The following is a 27,268-nucleotide window of genomic DNA, read 5'->3' as shown; positions in this document are numbered from 1 at the left end:
ATTAATATCTACAAGTTTCAGAGTTCATATTCCACATAATGACAAAAAAAAAAAATGTCTTATAATGCCACTAATAGCAACACACAAATCCTCTGACTTCCTCCTCTCTGACTTACCCAGCAGCCTCTGCCATTTGCTTCTTCCATGCGAGATGCTCTTCGCCAAACGGCTCTTTTCGGTCTCTAACAAGCTCACTAACCACAAGCAGCACAATCCGTGAGTCACAAGGAAGAGGGAGACCCTTGCAAGCCCTTTTATATATACAAGCTGCCTCTGGAACTGAAGAACCTCTTTTCCACCTCCTGACCTTTTCAAACATATCTACCCCACAAAAATGTACAGAGAGTAGCACAGCTCACACACAGGAACCCAATTTATTGATTGATTCCCATGATCTAAATCCCGTTTTTCCAAGTTCCAAAACCTCAAGGTGGCTTAAAAATCACAGTTTTTAGCCACACAATAATTGTTAGCAACATATTAAAAAGACTTCAGAATCCTCCCCACAATGCAATACATGCTTGATGGTATCCGAAGCCGCGGAGAGGTCGAGGAAAATTAACAAGGACATGTTTCCCCTGTCTCTGTCCCGACAAAGGTTATCACAGGATGACCAAGCCTAAACCAGGCCTAAAACCTGATTGAAATGGATCTAGGAAACCAGTTTCCTCCAAAAGTGCCTGGATCTGGTCCATAACCACCTGCTCTAGAACCTTGCTCAGGAAAGGGAGATGAGCAACTGGCTGGTTCTGATCCATGTGCAACGTCCACTCTAAGAAAAATATCTACAGCTAGAGAAAGGAGTTTCTGAGCTCAGATCGGAAGACAGTGTGTTGTGTCTTGGGAGTGTATTCAGACAGGTGTTAACTGGAGGGCTGGGTTTGAGCAGAAGAAGTAGAAGCTGTGAGGAGGACTTGGGTCGTATGTCAGTCGAGAGGGGAGAGATCTTCTAGAAAGAGAAGAATCCTAAACCAGTTAGGAGGGGCGTGGTGATCCCCTGGATCTGTTGTACTATTTGGAAAAACATCAGGAGTGGGATTGTCAAAAGGCTGGAAATCTGACAGAAAGTACCACCTTGTTTAAAAACCAAAGTACCGTATTTTTCGCTCCATAAGACACACTTTTTTCTTCCTAAAAAGTAAGGGGAAATGTCTGTGCGTCTTATGGAGCAAATGTGTGGTCCCTGGAGCTGAATTGCCCAGCGGCAAAAAGCAGATCATGCTTTTTTTTGTGAAAGAGGGAAGTGGGTGTTGAAACAAAGGTGCTGATCGTTTGCCGATCGGGGAGAAAGATAAGGGACGCTAGAGATAAAGGAGGCTGCCTGGGAGGGGGGAGGTAAAGACTGCAAACTTGCAAAGGGGGGAAACAGGAAGACTAAAGCAATAAGGAAAGAAATTAGAAGAAAAGGAGGAACAAAAAACTGCTCCAGCTAAGGAAAAGTCACTAAGGCAAACAAGAGGGAAGGGAGTGTTGAAAGGAAACAGCTGATCGGTGGGATCAGAAGAGAGATAAGGGACGATAGCAGAGGCTACCTGGGAGGGGGGAGGTAAAAGCCCATGGATCCTCTGGATTTTTGCATTGGGTCACCCCAAATTCACCATCAGATCACATAGCATGTCCATGGCTACAGCCTGCACCAAAAAAATCACACATCCACTGTGTCCTGGGGCTGCAACGGTGCAAATGTGGTTACAAAGCATGGATCCACATGGATCCTCAGGATTTTTGCATTGGGTCACCCCAAATTCACCATCAGATCACATGCTGACCTTTAAAGGTGCTGACCTTTAAAGCCCTAAACGGCCTCGGCCTAGTATACCTGAAGGAGCGTCTCCACCCCCATCATTCTGCCCAGACGCTGAGGTCCAGCGCCGAGGGCCTTCTGGCGGTTCCCTCATTGCGAGAAGCAAAGCTACAGGGAACTAGGCAGAGGGCCTTCTCGGTAGTGGCGCCCGCCCTGTGGAACGCCCTTCCAGCAGATGTCAAAGCGATAAACAACTACCTGACATTCAGAATACATCTTAAGGCAGCCCTGTTCAGGGAAGTTTTTAACGTGTGATATTTTACTGTATTTCTGGTTTCTATGGAAGCCGCCCAGAGTGGCTGGGTATAAATAAATTATTATTATTATTATTATTATTATTATTATTATGTCTGTGGCCACAGCATGAACCACAAAAATCATACATCCACTGATACGTTCAAAATATTTTTTTCCCTTGTTTTCCTCCTCTAAAAACTAGGTGCATTTTATGGTCAGGTGCGTCTTATGGAGCAAAAAATACGATAATAAGCTGTAACATCTATGCAACTAAGGAACTGAAGTGAAATAACTTGAAATAAGCTAAGCATTTACCAGCTAGTCTGGAAACCTGTAACATCTAACAGGGAGTGTTTCTTGAGGAGTGGTTTTACCACTGCCTCCTTCAAGCAGGAAAGGACCACCAGCTCTCATAAAGAGGCATGAATCAGCTCCCTGGCCCAGCCAGCTGCCCCCTCTCTGGTGGTTTTTATCAGCCAAGAGGGACACATTCTCGAGTCTTAACAACTGAAACTCATCCAAAACAACGGGACTAGACTGTGCTCTAGACATCCCTTGAGATTCAGCTGCTGTAACAGCCAAGTCAAGAGCCTGGTGGATGCAAGCGATTCTGTCCTCAAAATCCTTTGCAAACAAGTCACAGTGAGCTACCGATGGTTTCCCCACCTGCTCTGGGCCAGACTGCAAAAGGCCCCGCACTACCTGGAAGAGTTCTGCCAGACGACGTACTGAGGGTGCAATGGAGGCAGCTGAGTAGGCCTTCTTTGCTGCCTTCACTGCCACAAGGTAGACTCGATGGTGAGCCCTCAATTTGCATTTTTCTCCACTTACATTTGAGCCGCCTCCCAGCTTGTTTCCCCACCTTAAGTTCTGGAGTATACCAGGGAGCCAAACAAGCTCCACAAAGAAGGAGAAGGTGCTCACAAATGATTATGCCAATGGTCCAAGCCATTCAAATGTTTCAGAAGGTCCTGAAAGACCTACATTGGCTCCCAATTCAGTGTTGGTGCTGACCCTTAAAGCCCTAAACGGCCTTGGTCTAGTATACCTGAAGGGGCGTCTCCACCCTCATCGATCTGCCCGGACGCTGAGGTCCAGTGGTAAGGGTGGTTCCCTCACTGTGAGAAGTGAGGTTACAGGGAACCAGACAGAGGGCCTTCTCAGGAGCAGCACCCGCCCTGTGGAATGCCCTCCCATGAGATGTCAAAGAAATAAACAACTACCCGACTTTTAGAAGACATCTGAAAGCAACCCTGTTTAGGGAAGCTTTTAATGTTTGAAGTTTTATTCTGTTTTTAAAGTTCTGTTGAAAGCTGGCTGAAGAAACCCAGCCAGATGGGTGGGGTATAATTATAATTATTATTATTGTTATTGTTGTTGTTGTTGTTAATATAGAAGTCGACCAGGGCTTCTACAGGGGCACCAGTCACATCAGCTAGAAAATCTCCTAAAGCCATCTGGAAACTCCACCAGCCTCCAAGGGTGGACCATCCTAACAGATCCCCATCCTCTGTAGAGGGGGAAAGGCCCTGAAAGTTTAAATCTCAACAGGAAGTCATCTGGCCACAACAAGGAACTGATGTCAATACCCCCTGCTTTCAGATCACCCTCTTTCTGCCCAGAGTGTGGCCTTGCCATGCGTTAGGCCGGTCACATGGTGGGACAGCCACAGAAACAAACAAGACCTCAAAGAGCAGGAGTCCTCTAATAGCTTGTTCCTGAACCTCTCTGCTGGAAATAAAATAACTGTTCTGATGACTTGGACATTACTTAACTAACTGTTTGTTTTGTGAGCGGCCAGGTGTCAATATGTACGTCCCTCCTGTAATATCGTCCCTCCCCTTCCTAAATCATTAAGTGTGTCTCTTTGTCCATGCTATAGAATAACTGATGGTTTATAGGTTACATGCTCTCGTCAAATGAAAGAAACGTTTCAATGAACACACTCCTCTTAAGAACACTCAGAGAAATCCCACTGTCACAAGTTTTAAAAAGGCAAAACGAAAAACTCAAAAGCATGTTATAACTTGTTAGAACATCAAGAACATTGGGAGCATACCGTAAAGCTGTTGTTGACATTTTTTGTGCTTGATTCAGCCACACTGGCATCGGACAAGTCAACTTCATCGAAGATTAAAGACTGTGAAAAGAACACAGAGGATGCGTGTCATCTTCTACATACACAGGAATGATACTTGTCCGTTATCTTTTCAGGGGGTTTTTTAAAGTAAAAGCCAGGGAATCAGTCAATGCTCGCTAGGCCTGCAAACCTGATGTTCCTGCCCTTACCTAACATTTTCATCCCAGAAAGCAGGAATCAAACCCACTACTAATTTATTTTTTAAATGTGCTAGAAAAATACAAGGAACCTTTGCAGGCAACACAACTAATTTTTACAAAAGCAGGGGGAGCTACTTTTAAAACTGTTTTCATAATGGGCAAAGAGAGAGAGAGAGAGACCCAAACGTAGTTAGTATTATAGAGACGGCATATTGATTTCTACCAGAATGAATCTTTACCTTTGAATCCTTGGCATAGTAAAGGGTACGTCCCCGAAGCTTAAAGTAACGTTTTTTCCATCGCTGAAAAGAGCTGGTTTGCTTCAGAAGTAATCCTTCCTTTATACTGGTCTTGAGGGGGGGAGAAAAAGAAATGAAAATTCAAAATTACATATGTGCCAAAATTGTAACATACATTGCAAAATAATTATATTATTTATAAAAACTGAAAACTGGGTCTAACTGTTCCGGGGTCCTTTATCTTTACCTTTTAAATTCATAAGATATTTATTAAAGTTTCAGAAATAAAAAAAGAAGTTACAATAGTAATAATAAGCACCTTTTACCAGTGCTTTTTTTCTGGGGGGGACGCAGGTGTACGCATACCCCTAAACATTTTGTGAATCTAAGTTTGGCCTCATTGAGGGGCAGTATTTCAATATGAGCAGGAAAATGAGAGTACCCCTAAACATTTTTTTAAAAAAAGCACTGCCTTTTACTCATTGATCTGAATTAAAACCCTATCAGTATGACTTAATTAGAAAGACTGAATTCTACCCAATTACCACAAGGTGGCAGTATGGTTATATTAATTAAAAGTTCTCAAGGAGATCCACTATGCTACAGTGATCACTGTAACCTAATGGCTTATTCCGAAACAGACGCTGCACACTAAAAAACAACAACAGCAGGCGTAGATTCACAAGTGGTTGCATAAGCCGCACACTTACAGATAAATAAATCCACTTCTACTCCATAGCGGATAAACTTGTGAAGCCCACATGAAATTGGGCCCAGAAGAAAAGACGAAGAAATATGACACAAAGTCTCCTCTTTCATCTTATCATGATCAAACCTAATCTTTGACCAAGGAAATGTTGGGAAACATGGTGCGATTCACTGGCTGTAATTTACACCGTTCCGTCAGAACATACTGACCATTATGCCAATCAAATATGAAATACGGCACTTTTCCGTGTATAACACCCTCCCATGTATAAGACACCTCCTATTTTGGGGGACTAAAAATTAATAAAACGGAGGGAGATTGCACAGAATTGTTGAGATTTCTTTTTGGGGGGGTTGCCCACCCAATTGCCACAGCAACATCCAATCAACACCACCCCTTGCTGCAGACACCAATAACATGCTGCGCAGCATCTCTGGCTCGCAGCACCAATCCCACGTCCCCCATTGCTCTGCCCCAGGTCCTGCCAACCTAGCAGTTCGAAAGCACACCAGCACAAGTAGATAAATAGGTACCACTGCGACAGGAAGGTAAAAGGAATTTCTGTGCAGTCTGGTTTCTGACACAGTGTCCTGTTGTGCCAGAAGTGGTTTAGTCCTGCTGGCCACATGACCCGGAAAGCTGTCTGTGGACAAACGCCGCTCCCTCAACCTGAAAGCGAGATGAGCGCCGCAACCCCATAGTCACCTTTGACTGGACTTAACTGTCCAGGGGTCCTGTACCTTTACCTTTTACTACCCATGTATAAGACAACTGCCAATTTTAAACATAATTTTTCAGTAAAAAACAACAACTAGTCTTATACATGGAAAAGTACGGTAACTCTCAAATAGTATGCGTTTCAAAACTGTGTGCAGCAGCACCCAAATTGATGCAAGATTTAACTTGCCCTTGAGTTTAGCATTACAGTCGTACCTTGGTTTTCGAACAACTTAGTCCCTGAACGTTTTGGTTCCTGAACGCCGCAAACCCAAAAATGACTGTTCTGGTTTGTGAACTAATTTTGGAAGTCGAATGTCCGAGGGGACTTCCGATTGGCTGCAGGAACTTCCTGCAGCCAATCAGAAGCCGTGCTTTGATTTTCGAACATTTTGGAAGTCGAACGGACTTCTGGAATGGATTCCGTTTGACTTCCAACGTACAACTGTATTACAAAGTCATTTCTTCGGTAGCTAAGCAAACCATTTCTTTGTTTAATTCATATAAGAAAACACAGCATAGTAACTATTTAAGGCTGAAACAAAAAAGACCACTGAGGCACCTTAGACAGTAACAAATTTGTTCTGGCCTAACCTTTCATGGACCACAATGCATCTCATCATTTACCTGGCAGGAAGCGCCATTCAGGTGGACTTACTTTCTCTGCGACCCACTGAAGCAAATGGAGCTTAACTTCCGCATTGATTTCAATGGGGCCTAAATGCAACTAGCTGGATCATGATTTTTAAGCACTAAATATTACTTCGACATATCATTAATGTATTGGAAGCGATGACAAACCTAGACAGCATCTTAAAAAGCAGAGACATCACCTTGCCGACAAAGGTCCGTATAGTTAAAGCTATGGTTTTTGCAATAGTGATGTATGGAAGTGAGAGCTGGACCATAAAGAAGCTGATAGCCAAAGAATTGATGCTTTTGAATTATGGTGCTGGAGGAGACTCTTGAGAGTCCCATGGACTGCAAGAAGATCAAACCTCTCCATTCTGAAGGAAATCAGCCCTGAGTGCTCACTGGAAGGACAGGTCGTGAAGCTGAGGCTCCAATACTTTGGCCACCTCATGAGAAGAGAAAACTCCCTGGAAAAGACCCTGGGAAAGATTGAGGGCAGAAGGAGAAGGGGACAACAGAGGACGAGAGGGTTGGACAGTGTTCTCGAAGCTACCAACATGAGTTTGATCAAACTGCGGGAGACAGTGGAAGACAGGAGTGCCTGGCATGCTCTGGTCCATGGGGTCACGAAGAGTCGGACATGACTAAACGACTAAACAACAACAATGTATTGAAATGTTTGATGTATTATAGTATTTTAATATTCTTTTGGAATCCACCCAGAGTGGCTGGGGAAGCCCAGCCAGATGGGCGGGGTATAAATAAATTATTATTATTATTATTATTATTATTATTATTATTATTATTATTATTATTATTATTAAAAGATGTACAACTGGTGGCTTTCCTAGGACACACCTAGAAAGGACTAAAACTCACATATAAAGTTGGGGAAATGTCAAAAGTATTCCGTGTCTCATGGCTGTGACACAGCACGGTTTTCTGCTTTACTCTAGAGCTTTGTGGAAGCTGCCAGGATTATTATGATTATTATTTGCGACAATGGCAGCACCACGGATGTGGCTCACCATTAGAAACATTCGTCACATCGTTCCCTTTAATCACATGACATTTTTCACATGATTCGGGAGCACAACATGAGTTGTAGCCCATCCTGGTAGACCTCTCCTCTCATTCTACCCCAACAAAAAGTTTCACAACAGCTTCCATGAGGCAGAATAAAATGCACACTGGATCCAGAACAGTTGGAAGAATGTAAGGGGGATTTCACCTGTGCCCCACCGACCTGGTGTAGCAGCGTGATCCAGACTATGAGAGCTGATTCCAGCCTTAGCAATGAGAAAAGAGTAATCTAATGTATCTCTCCAGAAGATCCCAAAGTTTCTGGGGTTCTCCATATCAGCTCCCATTCATGTTGCAACACAGAAGGCCCTTTTGAGGGGAAAAGACTCAGAGCACTCCCTAAACAAAGCACATAGAATTCCCAAGACTTCTCAATGTAGCAAATAAAGAATATTTGCTGGAAAATGCAAAAAGAAACACATGGGAAAGGATACAAGATGGTTTTTCAGAAACAGATGGTTACAGAATATCACACAGGATGGAAATCAACCTTCACCTTTTAGTTTACTATAGTTAGCACTTACGTCAAATGAAGAGTATGTCTATGACAAACTAGTTTTACTTTTTAATTTTATGCATAGTTTAATGTTTTATGTATACTGTAACATAGCAAGTTTTCCCAAAATACTCTTCAGCTTGAAATGCCAGTGAAATCCAAAGTGCCAACAGTTGCCTTTGATAATTGTTATATATTTGGGGGACCCTCCCAAAATAAGAACCTAGGAATTAATAAATTGTAGGATTTTGATTATTTGGGGTGTGAAGGCAGAAATACCAGCTGCAGAGGAATTCCTGGGCTAGCCTGTGCAAAACACCTGGCCTAGCTAGGGCCATTAAGAAACAATAGAGGGCAACTGAGGGCCATTGGCAACGCAAGAGAACTGTCCTCCCCCCCCCCTTGCCCCCAGAGAGACTGGGGGTTCGGAAGGTTGCCAGGGTGTGAGGTGACAAGAAAAGGGAGTTTTGTATCAGAGTGTTCTGGGCAGAAAGAGGAGGAAGAGAGACTGGGATCCATCTTGGGCAGGCTGGCTGAAGGCTGGCTGGAAGAGATGCCTCGGACTCTGTGGCTGCACTGCTGTGGGGGAACACATCCCTCTTGGAATGGCCACACTGTAAGATGTGGACTCTCTCCATGAAGACGGAAGGTGCAAATAGGTGAATAAACTGTATTTTTGAAAGCTACAACAGCCTCTGCCATGCCTCAGTTCTCCAAAGGAACACAGACCCAGGGAGAGTGCCAGGAATGCCTTGGGTCTTACCACCGCTCAGCAGGGAGAGGCGGTGGATCCCGAATTGGATGTTTGTTCTAGAAGAGACTGACATTTTCAAATTCACCCTATAAAGCCACACCTCATCCTTTAAACAAATTAGCGCTGACACAGAACAGCGCAGGGCTGCACCAGACAAGGAAGCCTAGTGTTGTTGATCAGCAGATTTGCCCTTGCAGGAATGCATGCATTCACATCTACTTGAGTGTTACACCTGTAGGGAAGCAAGTAGCAATACAATCCGTGGGATCTTTACTGGAGACACACAAATAGAGAGGACTGCATAGGCTCAGAGCCTTAGACACCCTTTGCTTTGCCTGGAAAAACTTAGCATGGACCAAAATTCCTGCAAATGCTCTCTATGCCTAGCAAAAACACACACTGCAACGACAATTCTAATATTTTTATTTGTAAATAAACACAGGTTTTGAAATACAGTCATACCTTGGAAGTCGAATGGAATCCATTCCAGAAGTCCGTTCAACTTCCAAAATGTTCGAAAACCAAAGCGCGGCTTCTGTTTGGCTGCAGGAAGCTCCTGCAGCCAATCAGAAGCCGTGGAAGCCCCTGTGGACGTTTGGCTTCCAAAAATAGTTCATAAACCGAAACAGTCACTTCCGAGTTTGCGGCATTTTGGAGCCAAAATATCCAGGAACTAAACTGTTCGAAATCCAAGGCATATATAAAATGAAGGCCAACATAAAATGAATTAGAAACAACAAGAGTAGCTTTAAATCTTGAAAGTTATCAGTGTTGACAAGCTTATTCATGCATGCCATCTACTTAGTTACTGGGAAAGCAGCAAAGTCGCCTAATAAGGAATTATAAGGCAGAGTTTTAAAGACCCTGCTTGCTATGGGGTTGCAAGTGAACTAGGAAGGGGGAAATATTACATGCAAAGCAGACGGATTCCCATCTCCCAAGAGCCAGCTTGGAGGAAAAATAAGCAAATGGGAATAGGGGGGAAATGGAGGTAGCGAAGCATTAATATTACCTATTATTTGGAGAGCCTGCAGCGTTCCTTCACTGTAGCTTAAAATAAGCAGATGATGCGACAGCAGCGCCTTCAAGCAGAACTAGGCATCTCCCTCTGGAATAGCAAGCAATGTTTGTGGTTTCCCCTTTCTTCTGTGACTCAAGCGATCCTCTGGGACGCTGATAGGCCAACCAGAGCACTGCTTTCCAGCAGCCTCCTTTTATATATGCCGGGTTTTCAAGAACCCTTCAGTGCAGCTGAAAAACAGAAAACCCTGCCCTCTTTTCTTAAAATCACAGTCTGGTGCCTTCCCAGCAACGTTTGGCTTACCGGCAAGGGGAAAGCGAAGGCAAAGAGGGAGTCTTACTAAAGGCTGGAAGAAAGCAAGAACCAGGCATTTGCAATGTGCAAATGGAGTGCAAATGGCCAGAAATGGAGTGGAATGGATTAGTTCTGCCCCCCAGGATTTAGCAATTTAACCTCATCCTCGGATCTATTGAGAAAGGCTCCAAGCTTGCACTCCACTCAGCTCAGCTAACGCCTGCTTGCTTTACACCAGCTTACTGTGCATAGGATGGCTCCCTTAGTGATTTGCTGTTCATAGGTCAGTCTCTTAAACACAAGAACAAGACAAGGAGCCGCCTAACACCCAATCACACCAATGGGGGGGGCCTTCTGGTGGTTCCCTCATTGCGAGAAGCAAAGCTACAGGGAACCAGGCAGAGGGCCTTCTCAGTAGTGGCACCCACCCTGTGGAACGCCCTCCCATCAGATGTCAAAACGATAAACAACTACCTGACATTCAGAAGACATCTTAAGGCAGCCCTGTTCAGGGAAGTTTTTAATGTGAGACATTTTAGTGTATTTTTGGTCTCTGTGGAAGCCGCCCAGAGTGGCTGGGGAAACCCAGCCAGATGGGCGGGGTACAAATAATAAATTATTATTATTATTATTATTATTATTATTATTATTATTATTATTATTATTCCACACAGCTCAGTATTTCCAACACGGACATCCAAGACATATTAAACCTAGGAATTGCTCCTTAATGGGTATCTTTTTCACAGCTATGCAATTAGAATGAACAGCCTAGAAATCAATGATATACATAAAAGAAAAAGAAAGAAAGAAAGAAAGAAAGAAAGAAAGAAAGAAAGAAAGCCATCAAACAAGCTAATTTACAAAACAGATCAATACTAACTATGCAGTCAAGAAAGGGGAAAAAGCTATATAAATCTGAAGTGGCTACTAGTATATGTATTCCACAGTGCAATCGGGATTATATAGGCTCCATATTCTCTGGTTTTAGATAATCCAATAGTGTGTTCAATTGTAAATCTTGCTACCTCCATCAGCAGCTTTTAAACTTCAAGATCAGATCATCAGAAGCAGATCTAGTTAATTCTACGACAGAAGATAGAATGGGTGGCATTTTCTGTATTGCAGAAAGATGAAGGCAATTATGTAAAAACTACTCAATTCGACAGATTTGAGTTTTACTATTGATATTTAAAATGGTTACAAATTACTTTCAACTTCCACTTTCTAAAATGTCTGATTATATAGAATTTTCTTTTTTTATAAAAAGAGGGGAGTGATAGCTGTGTAGAACCAAAGGTGAACTGTTCAAGAAGCACGGCTTACGCCATGATGGACGTCAAGATAACCCCAAAATTAATTGGTAGTTGCTGTAGCAATGAGCTCATATATGCTGGTATACCTGCTTGGATGTACACTAATTGATTTGCTTTGAAAGTACTGTTCACTTGTGAGTCTGGAAATTCTGGGCTGTGAGCCCAGAAAGGGGGAACCATTGGTAATGTTTTGGGGACTGGCCACCTGTGTGCACATCTCTTTGGACAATGTGACGTATACTGCTTCACTGTACACAGAATGCACACACATTGGGCTGGATGCGGACAAGACATCTCCTTGCTGAGGTCCTTACTGTTGTGTCCGTCCCTAGTTTGTCGGAGCAAGGGGAGTGGGCAGGCTGCTTCTGCTGTAAGTCTATACAGTGGTACCTCGGGTTAAGAACTTAATTCGTTCTGGAGGTCCGTTCTTAAGCTGAAACTGTTCTTAACCTAAGGTACCACTTTAGCTAATGGGGCCTCCTGCTGCCGCCGGGTGATTTCTGTTCTCACCCTGAAGCAAAGTTCTTAACCTGAGGTACTATTTCTGGGTTAGCAGAATCTGTAAGCTGAAGCATCTGTAACCTGAAGCGTCTGTAACCCGAGGTACCACTGTACTTTTCTTTAATAAAGCATGAAGCTCCTTCCCTGCCAGGATCTCGAACTCCTACAAGCTCTCCTCTAGCTTGAGGGTCTGCATGCAATTCACACACAAAAAAGCTGATTTTGAAACTCTACCGTAAAGAAGGGGAGAAAAATAGCAGATTTTTAACCTGTGATTAAGATCTTCCCCTCCAGACAAGTGCAGAATATGAATATACAATACTGAAAAGAAAATCACTTGAAGCGACACATTTTTTTTTTATTGTTAGAAAAGAGCTGCAAAGTAATTGTATCCTGTCAGCTGTAACAGTTAGTCAAACTCTCCAATGACACCCTGTTATTTTCACACTCAACTTTCTGTGCAAATGGCAATTAAGCCCTTGATTTGCAGTTTCTTCACTGATAACCTCCATGCTATACATTCATGAGCAGCTAACCTCGTTATCTTATTCTTTAAGGAAGCATTCCCATAATTTGACACGAATGGCCACTAAACTCTGTGGTTTGCACTACTGAGCTACTAGTAACAGAACTAGAGGCAGAAAAGCTGGTTGGAGTCAGTCTCACTCCAACCATCTAAGTGATAATAATGTTGGGGTCGCCAATGTGTCAACCAGTGCCTGTGTCTGATGGCATCTGCAAATAGCCTCCGTAAATATCCCATCAAAAACCTGCAATACATGAATCTGTTCCTCCTGCTCAGTTGGCACTGCCTCGCCCTCTCCTACATTAAACTCGCACCCTTAAGCTTCCCTTAAATTTTGTTAGATGCAAGAATTGGATGTCTAGTCTCCCCCGTCCATTCTATACAAAATAACACACACAGTTCTATAGAACCACAACAAAAAAAGGATTGTAACTTCACTACCTTTCCTTTTCGTAAGATAATTCAATACAAAGAACTGCTAAAGTTAGTGTTAATGCAGTTCAAAATGCTTGTTCTTCAATACAAAATGCAGCAATTTAATATATTTTGCTGGGTCAATTTCAAAGTGCACAAGAATATCATTGTGATATACAACTACATTTGTCAGGGGGAAAATCAGCCTCCGAAATTATAATATACTTACAGGTAGAGATCTGAATGCAGCTGTCTTAGTACAGACCTTTGGGATGTTAAGACACAGGTCTGCTATATTTATAGCAATGCTGCTGTGACTCTTTACTCATTTCTGGTATCAACAATTAGTTTAGTCTAATTGAAAATGGGCTGGACCATCTGGGTTGTCTGAAACACCAGAAAGTCCGTATCAATACAAGTTGTTCCATAAAGAGCACTTGGAATGTCCCAGCAATACGAAATGGCATCCAGCTAAATAAACAAGTGTTGTTTTCAACTTGTCAATAAGGAAGCACAAGTTTAAAATGCAACATTTGCTCTACTTTGCATTTTGTAAAGAGAAGTAGAAAGATGGGAATGTGCAGGGGAGAAAAGAACGAGGAAGAAATAATGTACATACACTACAAATGTATTTATATCCCTTTATACCAGCGTTGTAAGCCACCCAGAGAATTCTATGTTATGGGGAGTCTGGCAAATGCTGCAAATTATGGCACATCATTCATCTCCCAGGTAGTCCTCTGAAAATTCACAGGATCATAGAGTTGGATGGGACCCTGAGCGTCCTCTAGTCCAATACCCCACAATGAGGGGATCTCAACACGCAGTCTCCCATCCAATTTGAAACCATACCGGACCCTGCTTAGCTTTTGCCAATGTGCTAGCAGCGTTATTGCTGCATGTTCCAAGCAGAAAAGCCATTGAGGGTGGGATTCTAGGGGTATTTGGATCAGGGAATAGTAGACAGGGGGAAAGACTTAAGTTAAGGTTACCAGACGTCCCCGTTTCCCGGGGACAGTCCCCGGATTTACAAATTGTGGGAATGTTCAGGGATGCAGGAGAGGATATATTGTTTGATTCTAGCCTTTCCAACTTGTGTTAACAAGTTCACAATTTAGCAGAGTAACATTCCCCTTTTTAAACTTGCAGCAGATGCCTTTGCTCAGGCTCGCTAAAGCCTCTATAATAACTGTTCTGGTATTTCCCCCTTATTCCCTCATAAAAGATAAGACACGAAACAGTCTTCTATAAAAGTATAAAAAGTTTTACTCACACATCATTCAGTTCACAATCGGATCCCAGAAGGCAGACTTAGCTTAGAAAAGTAACATATACCTAGAAACTATCTCATAACAAGACAGTCCCTTTGTCCTCTCTTGGCTAGAAGCCAAGAGAGCATCTTTGGCTAAGCAGATGTTGCTTCTTCGATGCATGTAGTCAAAAGAGAGAGAGATGGCTGCCCTGCCCTGTGCTTTTGTCGTTACCTGCACAGGTAAGGCCATGCCCACCTCTAGTCACATGCAGAGGAAGTCTGTCCCAGCCCAGAAGGAAACAGGAAGTTTACCTGCTGGCTGAACAAACATTCCTCCCCATGTGTAAACATGTTCACTAGCAATGTTGTACTTGACTGCTCTTGTGTTTCACATCCCACACAAATCAGTCCCCATACAAAATCCATTGAAGTTGAAAAGTGTCCCCAGATTCATTGAAAAAAATCTGGTAACCTTAACTTGTGCCCATCCTCACCACACAACGTTTAAAATGAAAATGATGCTAGAAAGCACCTTTCCGCAAATAGCTGCTTGAAATAGGGCGGTAGGAAAGAGAAATTCACCTTCTGTGACTGCAGTTCAGCTTCCCCATCATCACCTTACGCAGCATGCAGGTAGGGAGCCAAACGATTGCAGCACATGGAGAAAAAACCTGAAGCGATCTCCAGAACCTCTTCCACTGTACTAACAGAAGAAGCCAGAGTTTCCTACAGACCACCAAGCAGCAGCTCTACAGAGGACAATAGATATACATTTGACAATGTACAGAGCTCTTTTCAGCAACTGTTATCAAAACAGGTTACAAATAAACTCAGGAATCAAAAGAGAAGAATAGCTTCCCAATATTATCTTCTATCTAGAACATCTCGGCAAGGCAGGAACTCATCCAACAGAGCACAGTGCACCCAAGCCTTCAGCTCTCCAGGAATTCCAGAAGAGTGCCATGGTCAATAATATCAAAGGCCACCGAAAGATCCAGGGGAATCCATAAGGGAATCAATCATCTTCCCCCTGTCCCTGTCATAGCACAGGCCAAGCACCAGAGGGACCATAACAAACTCAGGACCAGCCCCAGGATAAAGCTGGACTGATCCATATCAATAGAATGCGTTTTATCCAGACCCACAAGAAACTGTTTGGCAATCTCTGCTCAACTTCTTGAGCAAAGAATGGAAAGGTAGACTCTGGTTTCTAATACCTTGAGGATCAAGAGAGGAACATCTTTTCCAGGGGAGAACAACCACCTCCTTCAGAACAGATGAACTGTGCTGGTCCCGGGGGGAAGGTTACTGTTGGCGTAGTCAAAGTCCGGTCCTGGGTCACTAGCCTGGAAACAGTTCACAAGGAGCGGGGCGAGGTCCGAAGCAGGAAGCCGGGCGGGGACAGGAACACTGGAGGGTCAGGTCTGGGTCCGGGCAGGAACAGGTACTCAACAACGACGTTGCTCCCGCAACCTGGGACCGGGCTGACTGGCGTTTATCTTCTCTGAGGCCAGGGGCGGTCCCGGCCCCCAGGAGACCCGCCTCTCCTGGCCTTAAGGCGAGCACTCCTCCTGGGAGAAACCAGTTCCCTTCGCCTCTCTGCCCTGAGCCTCTGCAGTTCAGGAGAGGCTGAAGGGTTACTGGGCCCAGGGGGAGACTCACCTGTAGGCACTGAGTCCTCAACCACCTCTGGAGCCAGAGTGGATTCACCTGGTGCCTGCTCCTGAGGATCCGGCACAGGTGCAGGCGCCTCAGAATCAAGGCCCTGCCCCAGTTCAGCCGGCCCTGGAGGCGGGGACTCCTGTGCAGGCTGGGATTCCTCCGGTTCACCCTCTGAATCGGATTCCCAGGCCATCACATTAACTATGCTACCCATCCTTGGAGGCCTTGATTATCATAACAAGCCATGCACTCACGTTACCAGCTCACTAGAACCAACCAGGGAAAGTATGTGAAAAGTAGCAGTGGCGTAGCGTGGGGGGTGCAGGGGGGGCCGGCCGCACCGGGCGCAACATCTGGGGGTTAGGGTTAGGGGGTGCAAATCCACGGGTTAGGGGGCGCAGATCCACGGGTTAGGGGGCGCAAATTACTTGCCTTGCCCCGGGTGCTGACAACCCACGCTACGCCACTGAAAAGTAGGAAAGATGTGGCATAAAAAAGAAACAATTTGTGCAATAAAAACTGGACTCTGGACAGCTATGTTAGTAAAGTGCAGCTCAGAATGGACGCAAGTGATCTTATCCTCAAAGAATCTTGTAGAAATGCCAAAATGAGGTGCCAAATAATCTAACACTTTCGGTAAAAGGTAAAAAGGTAAAGGACCCCTGGACAGTTAAGTCCAGTCAAAGGTGACACTGGGTTTGTGGCGCTCATCTCGCTTTCAGGCTGAGGGAGCCGGCATTTGTTCACAGACAGCTTTCCGGGTCATGTGGCCAGCAGGACTAAGCCGTTTCTGCTGCAACGGGACACTGTGATGAAAACCAGAGCACATGGAAACACTGTTTACCTTCCCGCCAGAGCGGTACCTATTTATCTACTTGCACTGGTGTGCTTTTGAATTGCTAGGTTGGCAGGAGCTGGGACAGAACAATGGGAGCTCACTCCATTGCGGGGATTCGAACTGCCAACCTTCTGATCGGCAAGCGCAAGAGGCTCAGTGGTTTAGACCACAGCGCCACCCTGCTAAGCAAGCATATTGACTACTAAACCAAGTTCAGGCTAAGTAGAGTCACAGCCTGTATCCTCCCCCTTTGCACTTCAACAAGGAACAACATCAGTCTGTGATCTAAACCAAACCCACATGATTTCTCAAGCAAGCAATTACTCGAAGAAACTTACTTTGCTATAATTTTTTGGACACCGTGCCAAATTGTCTCTTAAATGAACATATAAAATTCTTAACCTAAAGTAACCCAGCTCTATAAAGTCACTTAAATTTGCTTTTCTGATTATTAAAATAGCCCTCTCTCTCCTGGTTAATCTCATCCATCACTTTAAATCATCCCACAAAACATGCGCCTATTGTATGGCACTTAGCAATGAGCTAACTGCAAACTTGCCTCTATTATGCTAATAATTCTCAGCTATTATCTAAAGCGCAGAGCTAGCTGCCTCATATTATGGCTTCTTTCTGAACTGCAAGATTCTGAGCCCCTTTAATGCAAAACATTGGCTTCTGCAGGCTCATAAAGCAAGTCTTATCTACCGTTTAGGATTGCTCTACAAATTTCCAGCAAAAGGAGCACACACAGTTTACAATTCTATCAGAAATTGTAAAAAGGCACTATCTTCTCCTTGCTACTGTGTCTCAGTAACACAGTGTAGCTGTAACACTTCCCAATCTCTTTTTAATTGATACGAACTTCGGAGTGCTCTCCCCTACGAAAATTCCTTTCTCCTTTATTTATTTACAGTGGTGCCTCGCAAGACGAAAAGAATCCGTTCTGTGATTCTCTTCGTCTAGCGGTTTTTTCGTCTTGCGAAGCAAGCCCATTGATGGATTAGCGGATTAGCGCTATTAGCTGCTTTTAGCGGCTTATCTGCTGATCGGATCAGCTGATAAGCGGCTTAGCGGCTTAGAAAAAGGGGGGGAGGGGGAAAAACCCGCAGGAACTCGCAAGACATTTTCATCTTATGAAGCAAGCCTATAGGAGATTTGTTTTGCGAAGCACCTCCAAAACGGAAAACTCTTTCGTCTAGCGAGTTTTCCGTCTTGCGAGGCATTCGTCTTGTGGGGCACCACTGTATTTTAAGCATTTTTACGCAGCTCCTCGGTCAAAAAACCTGGAGTGGCTTACAAAGATCCTGGAGTGGCTTACGAAGATCAGTAATAAAATACTCCCTGGCCTCAGGCTTGCAATCTGAAAGACAGGGCATAAAAGGAAAAGAGAGGGAGGAGGGAGGAGGACAAAAGCAAGCAGACACCAGTTCTGAGTTGCAAAGCAACACCTCCAACCCCCAGAGCAGATGGACCTTTCCTTTTTTGGTGTTAATGATTCAAATTGTAGGGTCCTAGTATTGTTTTGTGACTCCTTCGTCTCTGAGGCTACATATAAGGTAAAGGTAAAGGTAAAGGTAAAGGGACCCCTGACCATTAGGTCCAGTCGTGACCGACTCTGGGGTTGCGGCACTCATCTCGCTTTATTGGCCGAGGGAGCCGGCGTACAGCTTCCGGGTCATGTGGTCAGCATGACTAAGCCGCTTCTGGCGAACCAGAGCAGCGCACGGAAATGCCGTTTACCTTCCCGCCGGAGCGGTACCTATTTATCTACTTGCACTTTGAGCTTTCGAACTGCTAGGTTGGCAGGAGCAGGGACTGAGCAACGGGAGCTCACCCCGTCACGGGGATTCGAACTGCCAACCTTCTGATCGGCAAGCCCTAGGCTCTGTGGTTTAACCCACAGCGCCACCCGCATCCCCGAGGCTACATATACCATGCAGCTATTCCTTTTTTTGCCAGACAGGTGCACAAAAAGGCTGAGGCTCACAGAGCTTTCCTGTAAACTTGCTAGAGAGAACACTGTGAGATCACTTCCCTATCGTGTCCTGGCAGGAAAATGGCATAACTGTATATATTCCTCCCTGCCTGGGCATATCCTCTCCTTTCCATTACATCTGCAACGCTCCAGTTCAGACTCCATTTTAAAGCTAGGCTTTAGTATGTCTTAGTAACTCAATTAGCATTTTAAGCCTGCCTGCACCAAGCTGCTGTATCTGTTACCATTCAAGACGTATACCGAGTGAGTAATTGCTATTTTTACCTTTTACTAGATTGTGTGTAGTTATTGTTTTAAGGGAGAGAAATGGAGGTAATACTGGGAAAATCCTGTCTGCCTTTAAGCATCCTGGATTACTTAAGCTAAAAAGCTAAAACTAGCCTATCAAAGCTTCCCTTTTAAGCTGCAAAGGGATGGCACTCTGCTGGAGTCACAAACATGAGTAAGGAAGGATTTGTTGTTGTTTAGTCATTTAGTCGTGTCTGACTCTTCGTGACCCCATGGACCAGAGCGCGCCAGGCACTCCTGTCTTCCACTGCCTCCCGCAGTTTGGTCAAACTCATGCTGGTAGCTTCGAGAACACTGTCCAACCATCTCATCCTCTGTCGTCCCCTTCTCCTTGTGTCCTCAATCTTTCCCAACATCACGGTCTTTTCCAGGGAGTCTTCTCTTCTCATGAGGTGGCCAAAGTATTGGAGCCTCAGCTTCAGGATCTGTCCTTCCCGTGAGCACTCAGGGCTGATTTCCTTCAGAATGGAGAGGTTTGATCTTCTTGCAGTCCATGGGACTCTCAAGAGTCTCCTCCAGCACCATAATTCAAAAGCATCAATTCTTTGGTGATCAGCCTTCTTTATGGTCCAGCTCTCACTTCCATATATCACTACTGGGAAAACCATAGCTTAGTACCCACTAAATATAGCATCTAATCAAATCTCAACCCCAAGTTGACCCACAAGGCCATTTTTGCCAAACCATGCCCACCAGCATATCACCTCATGTCACTCATGTCATCTGATGGGCCGGCCGGCCCATGTGGAGCTTGTGTGATGCCTTAGGCATGGCAGCGAGAGTCTGGCAGGCCCCTGGCAGGGGGCCCTGACAGACTTAGCCCTCCAAAGCCCAGGGCAAGTGTACCTGGCTCCCCCCACAGGTCTGAGGCCAGGGACAGGAGGGTAGAGTTAAATCCAGTGCTGGCTGAGTATGCCTGCTCCCAGCAGGCAACAGAGGCACACAGCCAAAGCAGCAGAATTCAACCTCCTGCTCCTCAGCTGACAAGAAAGCAAGTTAAATCTTGCTCCGTTTGGCTGCATGCACCACTTGGCAAAGCTGGTTCTCCTTCATGGAGAGAATGTGTTGCGGTGGGGGCAACCATGACATCCCCCGTTGCTGGGCGGGTTAGTTTGGATGGCCACAAAGTTGATCGGGCACCTCCAATTGTTGCTGGGGAGAAGTGATTGTTGCAATTTTACAGTGGTGCCCCGCAAGACGAATGCCTCGCAAGACGGAAAACTCGCTAGACGAAAGGGTTTTCCGTTTTTGAGCTGCTTCGCAAGACAAAAACGTCTTGCAAGTTTGTTTCCTTTTTCTTAACACCGTTAATACAATTGCGACTTGACTTCGAGGAGCAACTCATAGAACGCAGTGTACATAGTAGCCTTTTTGAGGTTTTTAAAGACTTTGGTGATTTTTGAAGCTTTTCCAAAACTTCTTTTGCAGCCATTTGGTAAGTTAAGCTTTTAAAACTTTTTTTGGGGGGGTTGGATTTTGGGTTGGGGTGTTTGGAATTCAAGGGCTTGGTGTTGGGAAGGGGTTTGCAAGAATCTGGAAGCTTGTTTTTTTCTGCATTTTTATGATTTTCTGTGACCATTGGGCCACTCTGCTGTTGTTTTTTTTAAAAAAAAAACTGGATTTGAATTTCTGTGTGCTGGGTGGCTGGGGGAACAGTTGGGGAGGGGTTTGCAAGAATCTGGAAGCTTGTGGTTTTTTTCTGCATTTTTATGATTTTCTGTGACCATTGGGCCACTCTGCTGTTTTTTTAAAAAAAAATCTGGGTTTGAATTTTGAAATGCTCTTTACAGTATGTGTGACTTTAAAGAGCACTTAATAAACTCTTGTTGTACCAAATCTGGCTTTGTTTGGACTTTTTTTGACCATAGGAATGCATTAATTGATTTTCAATGCATTCCTATGGGAAACCGTGCTTCACAAGACGAAAAATTCGCTAGACGAAAAAATTCGCGGAACGAATTAATTTCATCTTGCGAGGCACCACTGTATTTGATTGATGGGGTGTTATATATATTCCCTGTGCGCAGCATTGAGCTTCCTATTTTCGCTGCGTACATCGGATTACCTGCCCACCCGCCCTTTATTTAGGGTTTGTTCGAGCTGACCTTGCTATGCCAGTCATGGGGTCGTCTGCTTTGGTGCCGGGGCCTAGTAGGCATTTTGTCCATTTGGCTGATTGGCTGGTGCCGTTTGGATTTTGCCTACTGCGTAGCAAATCATCACAACCTGTAAGGTTGCTGTTAGGCATTGGTTAATTTTGGTTGGTGGAGGGGATGAGGCTGGCTGTGCCTGCCCCTCCAATGCTGCTGCTGCAAGGGAATTCCGTTAAAGGAATCCAGGGGCTCGCCATGCTTTTGTCCGAATCCCTGGCAAGGGGCTAGGGCCACGCAAGAGCCCCTGGGAGCATTTGGGGAGAGGTGAGATCCTGGCGCCCAGCTTTATTCTCTCCCCAAAACTGTTTACCCTTGCTGACTTCCGCAGGCTTGCGGTTGTCAGTTCTGTTCCTACCTCTGTGTGGGAACAGATAGTCGCTAACCAATGCCTAAGCAACCACTCACACACTGTAATTCAATAAAGTTGTGGCCAAAATTATGCCAAAAACCAAAACAAAAATGATGTGTGAACCGTGTCTTTATTTGGGGGTGTCCTCGACATGCAACAGGGGTGCACAGCCAACCTGGGTAGGATTTGAACCCACTCCTCAACTGATGAGCAGGGAGGTGGTTAAATCATTGTTCAGTTCAGCAGGATGCCATAGAAACCCCTGCTGAAACTGAGGTGGCGGGGGGGGGGACGACTCAGCTTTAGCAACACCTTGCAAGGTACTATGAACGCCTGACTTCAAACCACCTTGGACATCAGGTGATTGACAAGTGGGCTGAATCCACCTGTCAAATTTGGCCCAGAAAGCCAACCCTGATGAGGATCTGGCCCATGGAGCCAAAAAGGTTCCACACCCCTGGTTCACATAACCAAGAAGTTATGTTTGTTAGCACTCAACGGGGGGGAACTGGCTAAGTATTTGAGCTCCGTATACGTACCCTCGCTAATTAAGTAAGGAGGTACCGTATTTTTTGCTCTATAAGACTCACTTTTTCCCTCCTAAAAAGTAAGGGGAAATGTGTGTGCATCTTATGGAGCGAATGCAGGCTGCACAGCTATCCCAGAAGCCAGAACAGCAAGATGGATTGCTGCTTTCACTGTGCAGCGATCCCTCTTGCTGTTCTGGCTTCTGAGATTCAGAATATTTTTTTTCTTGTTTTCCTCCTCCAAAAACTAGGTGCGTCTTGTGGTCTGGTGCGTCTTATAGAGCGAAAAATACAGTATATTTTCTTTCATTGGCTACAAACGACCCATTCATACTGTTGCAGAACCCCCCCCCAAAAAAAAAATCATTCAGTTTGTACAAACATGACACACACACTCACACACGACATACGTGACGTTTCTGTTATAAATTCATAGAAAATCAACCATACATCGGATCTGCACCGTTCCACTTTTATTTTACACCATGAAGGAAGGACTATCAAAGGAGGGAGGTTTGATACAGGGCAGCCATAGAGCGTACCAACACGTCCGCAGGAACCCTACCCAGTTGGCATGCCAACCTTGATGGCCCTAGACAGAAGATCATCACACTCCCAAAGACCAGCATATGGGAATGGATTCATCACTGACTGGAACAAAGGACAGTGATCAACTCTTCCCTCTGGGGACAGGAAACTGCAAACTCCCCTTTGCCCTTTGGAAAGCACTCATGGGGAGGGGAAAAGGAGGAACTGGCCAGGTGACAAGACACTCAGGTTACCACCACAACTCCTCCCTCAACCCCTCCTTTTTGTGATGTGTCAATGATGTAGTCATGATGTAGTTGTGATGTAGTTTTGGGGGTGTAGCTTGGGGGATTAGTAGCTAATAAAAGTTGGGGTCTTTTTTTGTTCAGGACTTCCATCTTGTTCCACCTGGTGACAGGTGGGAGTCCTGTTGCGACAGTCTTCAATAAAGACCAATCCTACTGGCTGCTGTTTTGCTCTGGTATTCCTGGCTGGTGTCCTTGTTTTTCGTCCAAGGGAGCCCTCAGGTTTCTCCGTTAACAATACACACAAAAGTCAGGAGGCGAAAGTCCCATTTTACCCTCCTGGCAGAAGTTGCTGTATAAAATCCAGGGCATGCAGCTTCTGCTGGCTGAAGACCCCTAACGAAAAGACCTGGCCGTAAAGTTGTAAAAGAAAGTTCTAATTCTAAGAAACTTGGCTGTGAAATTGGCACAAGGACTAATCTAACTCAGGCCTGGTTCCCTTGCATCAGGCAGAGCACAGGGCAAGTCTCTGCTTGTTCTGATACACACAGAGTCGGTGTCTGTGATGGAACAAAGGTCAGCGAGCAGAAACTGCATGCAAGTTTATGGGCCAGCAGCTTCAGAGGAAGACTTGGGAGGATTCCTGTATATGCAATTTCCTTAACCCACTATATTCCTAACTCAATGTGCCCAAGAATATAAGAGCCCTGATGGTATTTAATACCAGTGAAGTTAACAAAAATGTATCATACTCATGATAATAAATGCTGGAAATGTAAAGAAAAAGAAGGAACCTTTTACCACATGTGGTGGACGTGCCCCAAGGTAAAAGACTTCTGGGAAAGGATTTATAATGAACTGAAAAAAGTGTTGAAAAACACATTTATTAAGAAACCAGAAGCCTTTTTACTTGGTATAGTGGGGGGTGAAATCCCAAAAAGGATGCTACTTTTTTTCTGTATGCCACAACAGCTGCGAGAATATTGCTAGTGAAGAATTGGAAGAAACAAGATCTACCAACTATTGAAGAATGGCAGATGAAGATAATGGTCTATATAGAATTTGCCAAACTGACTGGGAGACTCCGAGACCAGAGTGAAGAGATGGTGCATCTATCTGCAACATTGTTACCAATGATCACAATCAATTAAAAATGAATCAATTAAGAATTAGGATGGGCCAGTGATTCTTTTAATTCTGAGCAAAATCTAGACACCATATAAAATCACTATTGGAATACCTTCCTACTTCTACTGAATAGAAATATAATAGCTATTTTTATTTAATCAGCTTATTTTTTTGCAGGTCTTACAGTATTGCAAGAAGGCATTAGCATCTAGACTGTGATACAAAAATCACCAGCTGCTTTCTGATCTTATTTTGGCTGAAAAGGAGAGTAAACCTATAAACAACCCTACTTCCATTAAGATCCTATATCACGCTGAAGTTAAGCTGAGATATTAACATGACATAGTGTACAGCACTTATAAACCGCTGCTTCCAATATTCATTTAAGCTGAGAAAGGTCCCTATATTACTGACAAAACATTTGTTAAAAAGACACATGTCATATATACTAATTGGGGTTTTTTTAAAGGTAAGTTTGAGAAGCATATAATTTTATTTTCATAAACTATTAGGTTACCCGGGACCAACATGTGCTCAGTTTTGAACTTCTTTGCCTTGGGAAATTAAAATTGTTCTTAAAGGTAAAGGTACCCCTGCCCGTACGGGCCAGTCTTGACAGACTCTAGGGTTGTGCGCTCATCTCACTCTAGAGGCCAGGAGCCAGCGCTGTCCGGAGACACTTCCGGGTCATGTGGCCAGCATGACGACGCTGCATCTGGCGAGCCAGCGCAGCACACGGAATGCCGTTTACCTTCCCGCTATAAAGCGGTCCCTATTTATCTACTTGCACCCGGGGGTGCTTTCGAACTGCTAGGTTGGCAGGCGCTGGGACCGAGCGACGGGAGCGCACCCCGCCGCGGGGATTCGAACCGCTGACCTTTCGATCGGCAAGTCCTAGGCACTGAGGCTTTTACCCACAGCGCCACCCTTGAAATTGTTCTTAACCTATGTCTTAATTATGCTTTTTGTGGAACTCATAAGAGTTTTTCAGCATTTTCACTAGAGCCTTCTGGCTACAGAGCAATGCACGAGACCAGGGTTTCAGATATGCTCTCCATGGTTAGATGTAACATATACACCAAATAAGCTATAAATTAAAGACAGGTTGCTCCCTACCCCACTCCAGGATTATTAGCCTGGCAAGCCAAAGCATAGCTTCAGTGTACATTTGGGATCTGAAAGTAGAGTTAAGGCCACAAATCCTGGTGAAACATTACAATCGTAAAGCACATTGTGTAAGACGTTTAGTGAACTTCTGTGTTGAAAAGCTCTACAGACAGACAGCTACATTATTTAAAAGCAGTGTTTCCAAAAACAAGGGAAAGCTGTACAGAGGAAAGGAAATACAGCACAAAAATTAAGCTTTCAAATTCATGAACAATTGCACAGAACACAGTTCCATTTTCTGGTAGGGATATCTCTGGCGAAAATCAGCAGATTGCCACCAGACGCTGGGCCCAGTCAAATCTGCTCTTGAACACTTTGACATTAATTCGCTTGGGTGTTTTCGTCACAGAGATGCAGGACAGGTTAAATGGTACATGCGACCAATTAAATAAGAACAAAGTATCATCTAATTCGGTACTTCAGCACAAAGAGCAAAAAAAACTTAATAAAACCTTTAAACTTCATTATCTTTTAATTTGATTTTATATTCTGATAATGGAGAATCTGGCCATGAGTTAATTATTCCTCTTTCAAGTAGATAATATGTTCTTCTCAAGTGGCTAATTCTGAGTTCTAAAGCAACAGCATTCGTTTGACCGCTGAACAATATATATATATTTAGAGAGAGAGCGCTTCTATGAGTTGTCACCGGAGGGTCAAGTGTCTTCAGTGGCCAGGGGTCAGCAACATTTTCCATCCGTGAGCCGGTCCACCGTCCCTCAGACCATGTGGGGGGCCGGACTATTTTTTTTTTGGAGGGGGGGATGAACGAATTCCTATGCCCCACAAATAACCCAGAGATGCATTTTAAATAAAAGGACACATTCTACTCATGTAAAAACACGCTGATTCCTGGACCGTCCGCGGGCCAGATTGAGAAGGCGATTGAGCCGGATCTGGCCCCCGTGCCTTAGTTTGCCTAGGAGGACCTTTTGCCAACTTCACTCCATAAGACAGCTGCACCCGTTTCTGGGTCAGGAGAGCTGGACTGCAGTGGTCCATACACTGGTAACCTCAAGCTTGCATTGCTGCAGTGCTCTCTACATGGGGTTACTCTTGAGGTTGGTGCAGAGGCTGAAACCAGTGAGGAACGTGGGCACTGGGCTGTTGGGGGGGGGGGAGACCACGGCCAGCAGATAATATTTTTTAAAGACAATAACTGGGTTCCTCTGGAAGATCTACTATATTTCAGACCGTAAGCAGCTGGGTCTAATTACTAGGATGAGACAGAAATTTCACCTCTGCTCTCCTCACAACATGCCAGTGTTACTACCAGTAGGCACTTTTTTTGGTTATCCTTCTTTCTGATTTTGTCTAGCCCACCTCGATCTTTGACTGCATACTCCAACTAAATACCGTATTTTTTGCACCATAACACTCACTTTTTTCCTCCTAAAAAGTAAGGGGAAATGTCTGTGCGTGTTATGGAGGGAATGCCTACGGGTGGCATGCCTACGGATTTTCCTCCTCTAAAAACTATGTGCGTGTTATGGTTGGGTGCGTGTTATAGAGCGAAAAATACGGTAGGTATGTAGAAGAAGAGGAGGAGGAGGAGGAGGAGGAGGAGGAGTTTGGATTTGATATCCCGCTGTATCACTACCCAAAGGGACACGGGTGGTGCTGTGGGTTAAACCACAGAGCCTAGGACTTGCTGATCAGAAGGTCGGCAGTTTGAATCCCCGTGATGGGGTGAGTTCCCGTTGCTCGGTCCCAGCTCCTGCCAACCTAGCAGTTCGAAGGCACGTCAAGGTGCAAGTAGATAAATAGGTACCGCTCCGGTGGGAAGGTAAACAGTGTTTCTGTGCGCTGCTCTGGTTCACCGGAAAGCGGCTTAGTCATGCTGGCCACATGATCCGGAAGCTGTACGCCGGCTCCCTCGGCCAATAAAGCGAGTGGGGCGCTGCAACCCCAGAGTCGTGTGCGACTGGACCTAACATTCAGGGGTCCCTTTAGCTTTATCTTTAAGGAGTCTCAAAGCGGCTAACAATCTCCTTTCCCTTTCCCCCCTGCCCACAACAAACACTCTGTGAGGTGAGTGAGGCTGATAGACTTCAGAGAAGTGTGACTAGCCCAAGGTCACCCAGCAGCTGCATGTGGAGGAGCGGGGACGC

At 44.7% G+C, this 27,268-nt stretch overlaps 1 protein-coding gene across 2 annotated transcripts in view; it reads right to left on the bottom strand.

The window, feature by feature from the left end:
- Window positions 1-27,268, bottom strand: part of DGKH (diacylglycerol kinase eta) — a 96,022-nt gene that overhangs the window by 52,138 nt on the left and 16,616 nt on the right. For both annotated transcript variants that reach the window (XR_014529596.1, XM_083519062.1), the window contains exons 2-3: window positions 4,561-4,671; window positions 4,101-4,181 (exon numbers count right to left, since the gene is read on the bottom strand). Coding sequence is in view for 1 of the 2 variants with exons in the window: in XM_083519062.1 (XP_083375188.1) it covers window positions 4,101-4,181; window positions 4,561-4,671 (192 nt within the window). In the remaining variant the exon portion in view is untranslated. The remainder of the gene's footprint in view (window positions 1-4,100; window positions 4,182-4,560; window positions 4,672-27,268) is intronic.

This window comes from Podarcis liolepis (genome assembly GCF_965112155.1).
Source record: "Podarcis liolepis genome assembly, chromosome: 8".
In the NCBI taxonomy this organism is placed as follows: domain Eukaryota; kingdom Metazoa; phylum Chordata; class Lepidosauria; order Squamata; family Lacertidae; genus Podarcis; species Podarcis liolepis.
This window is presented reverse-complemented; position numbering and strand designations above follow the sequence as displayed.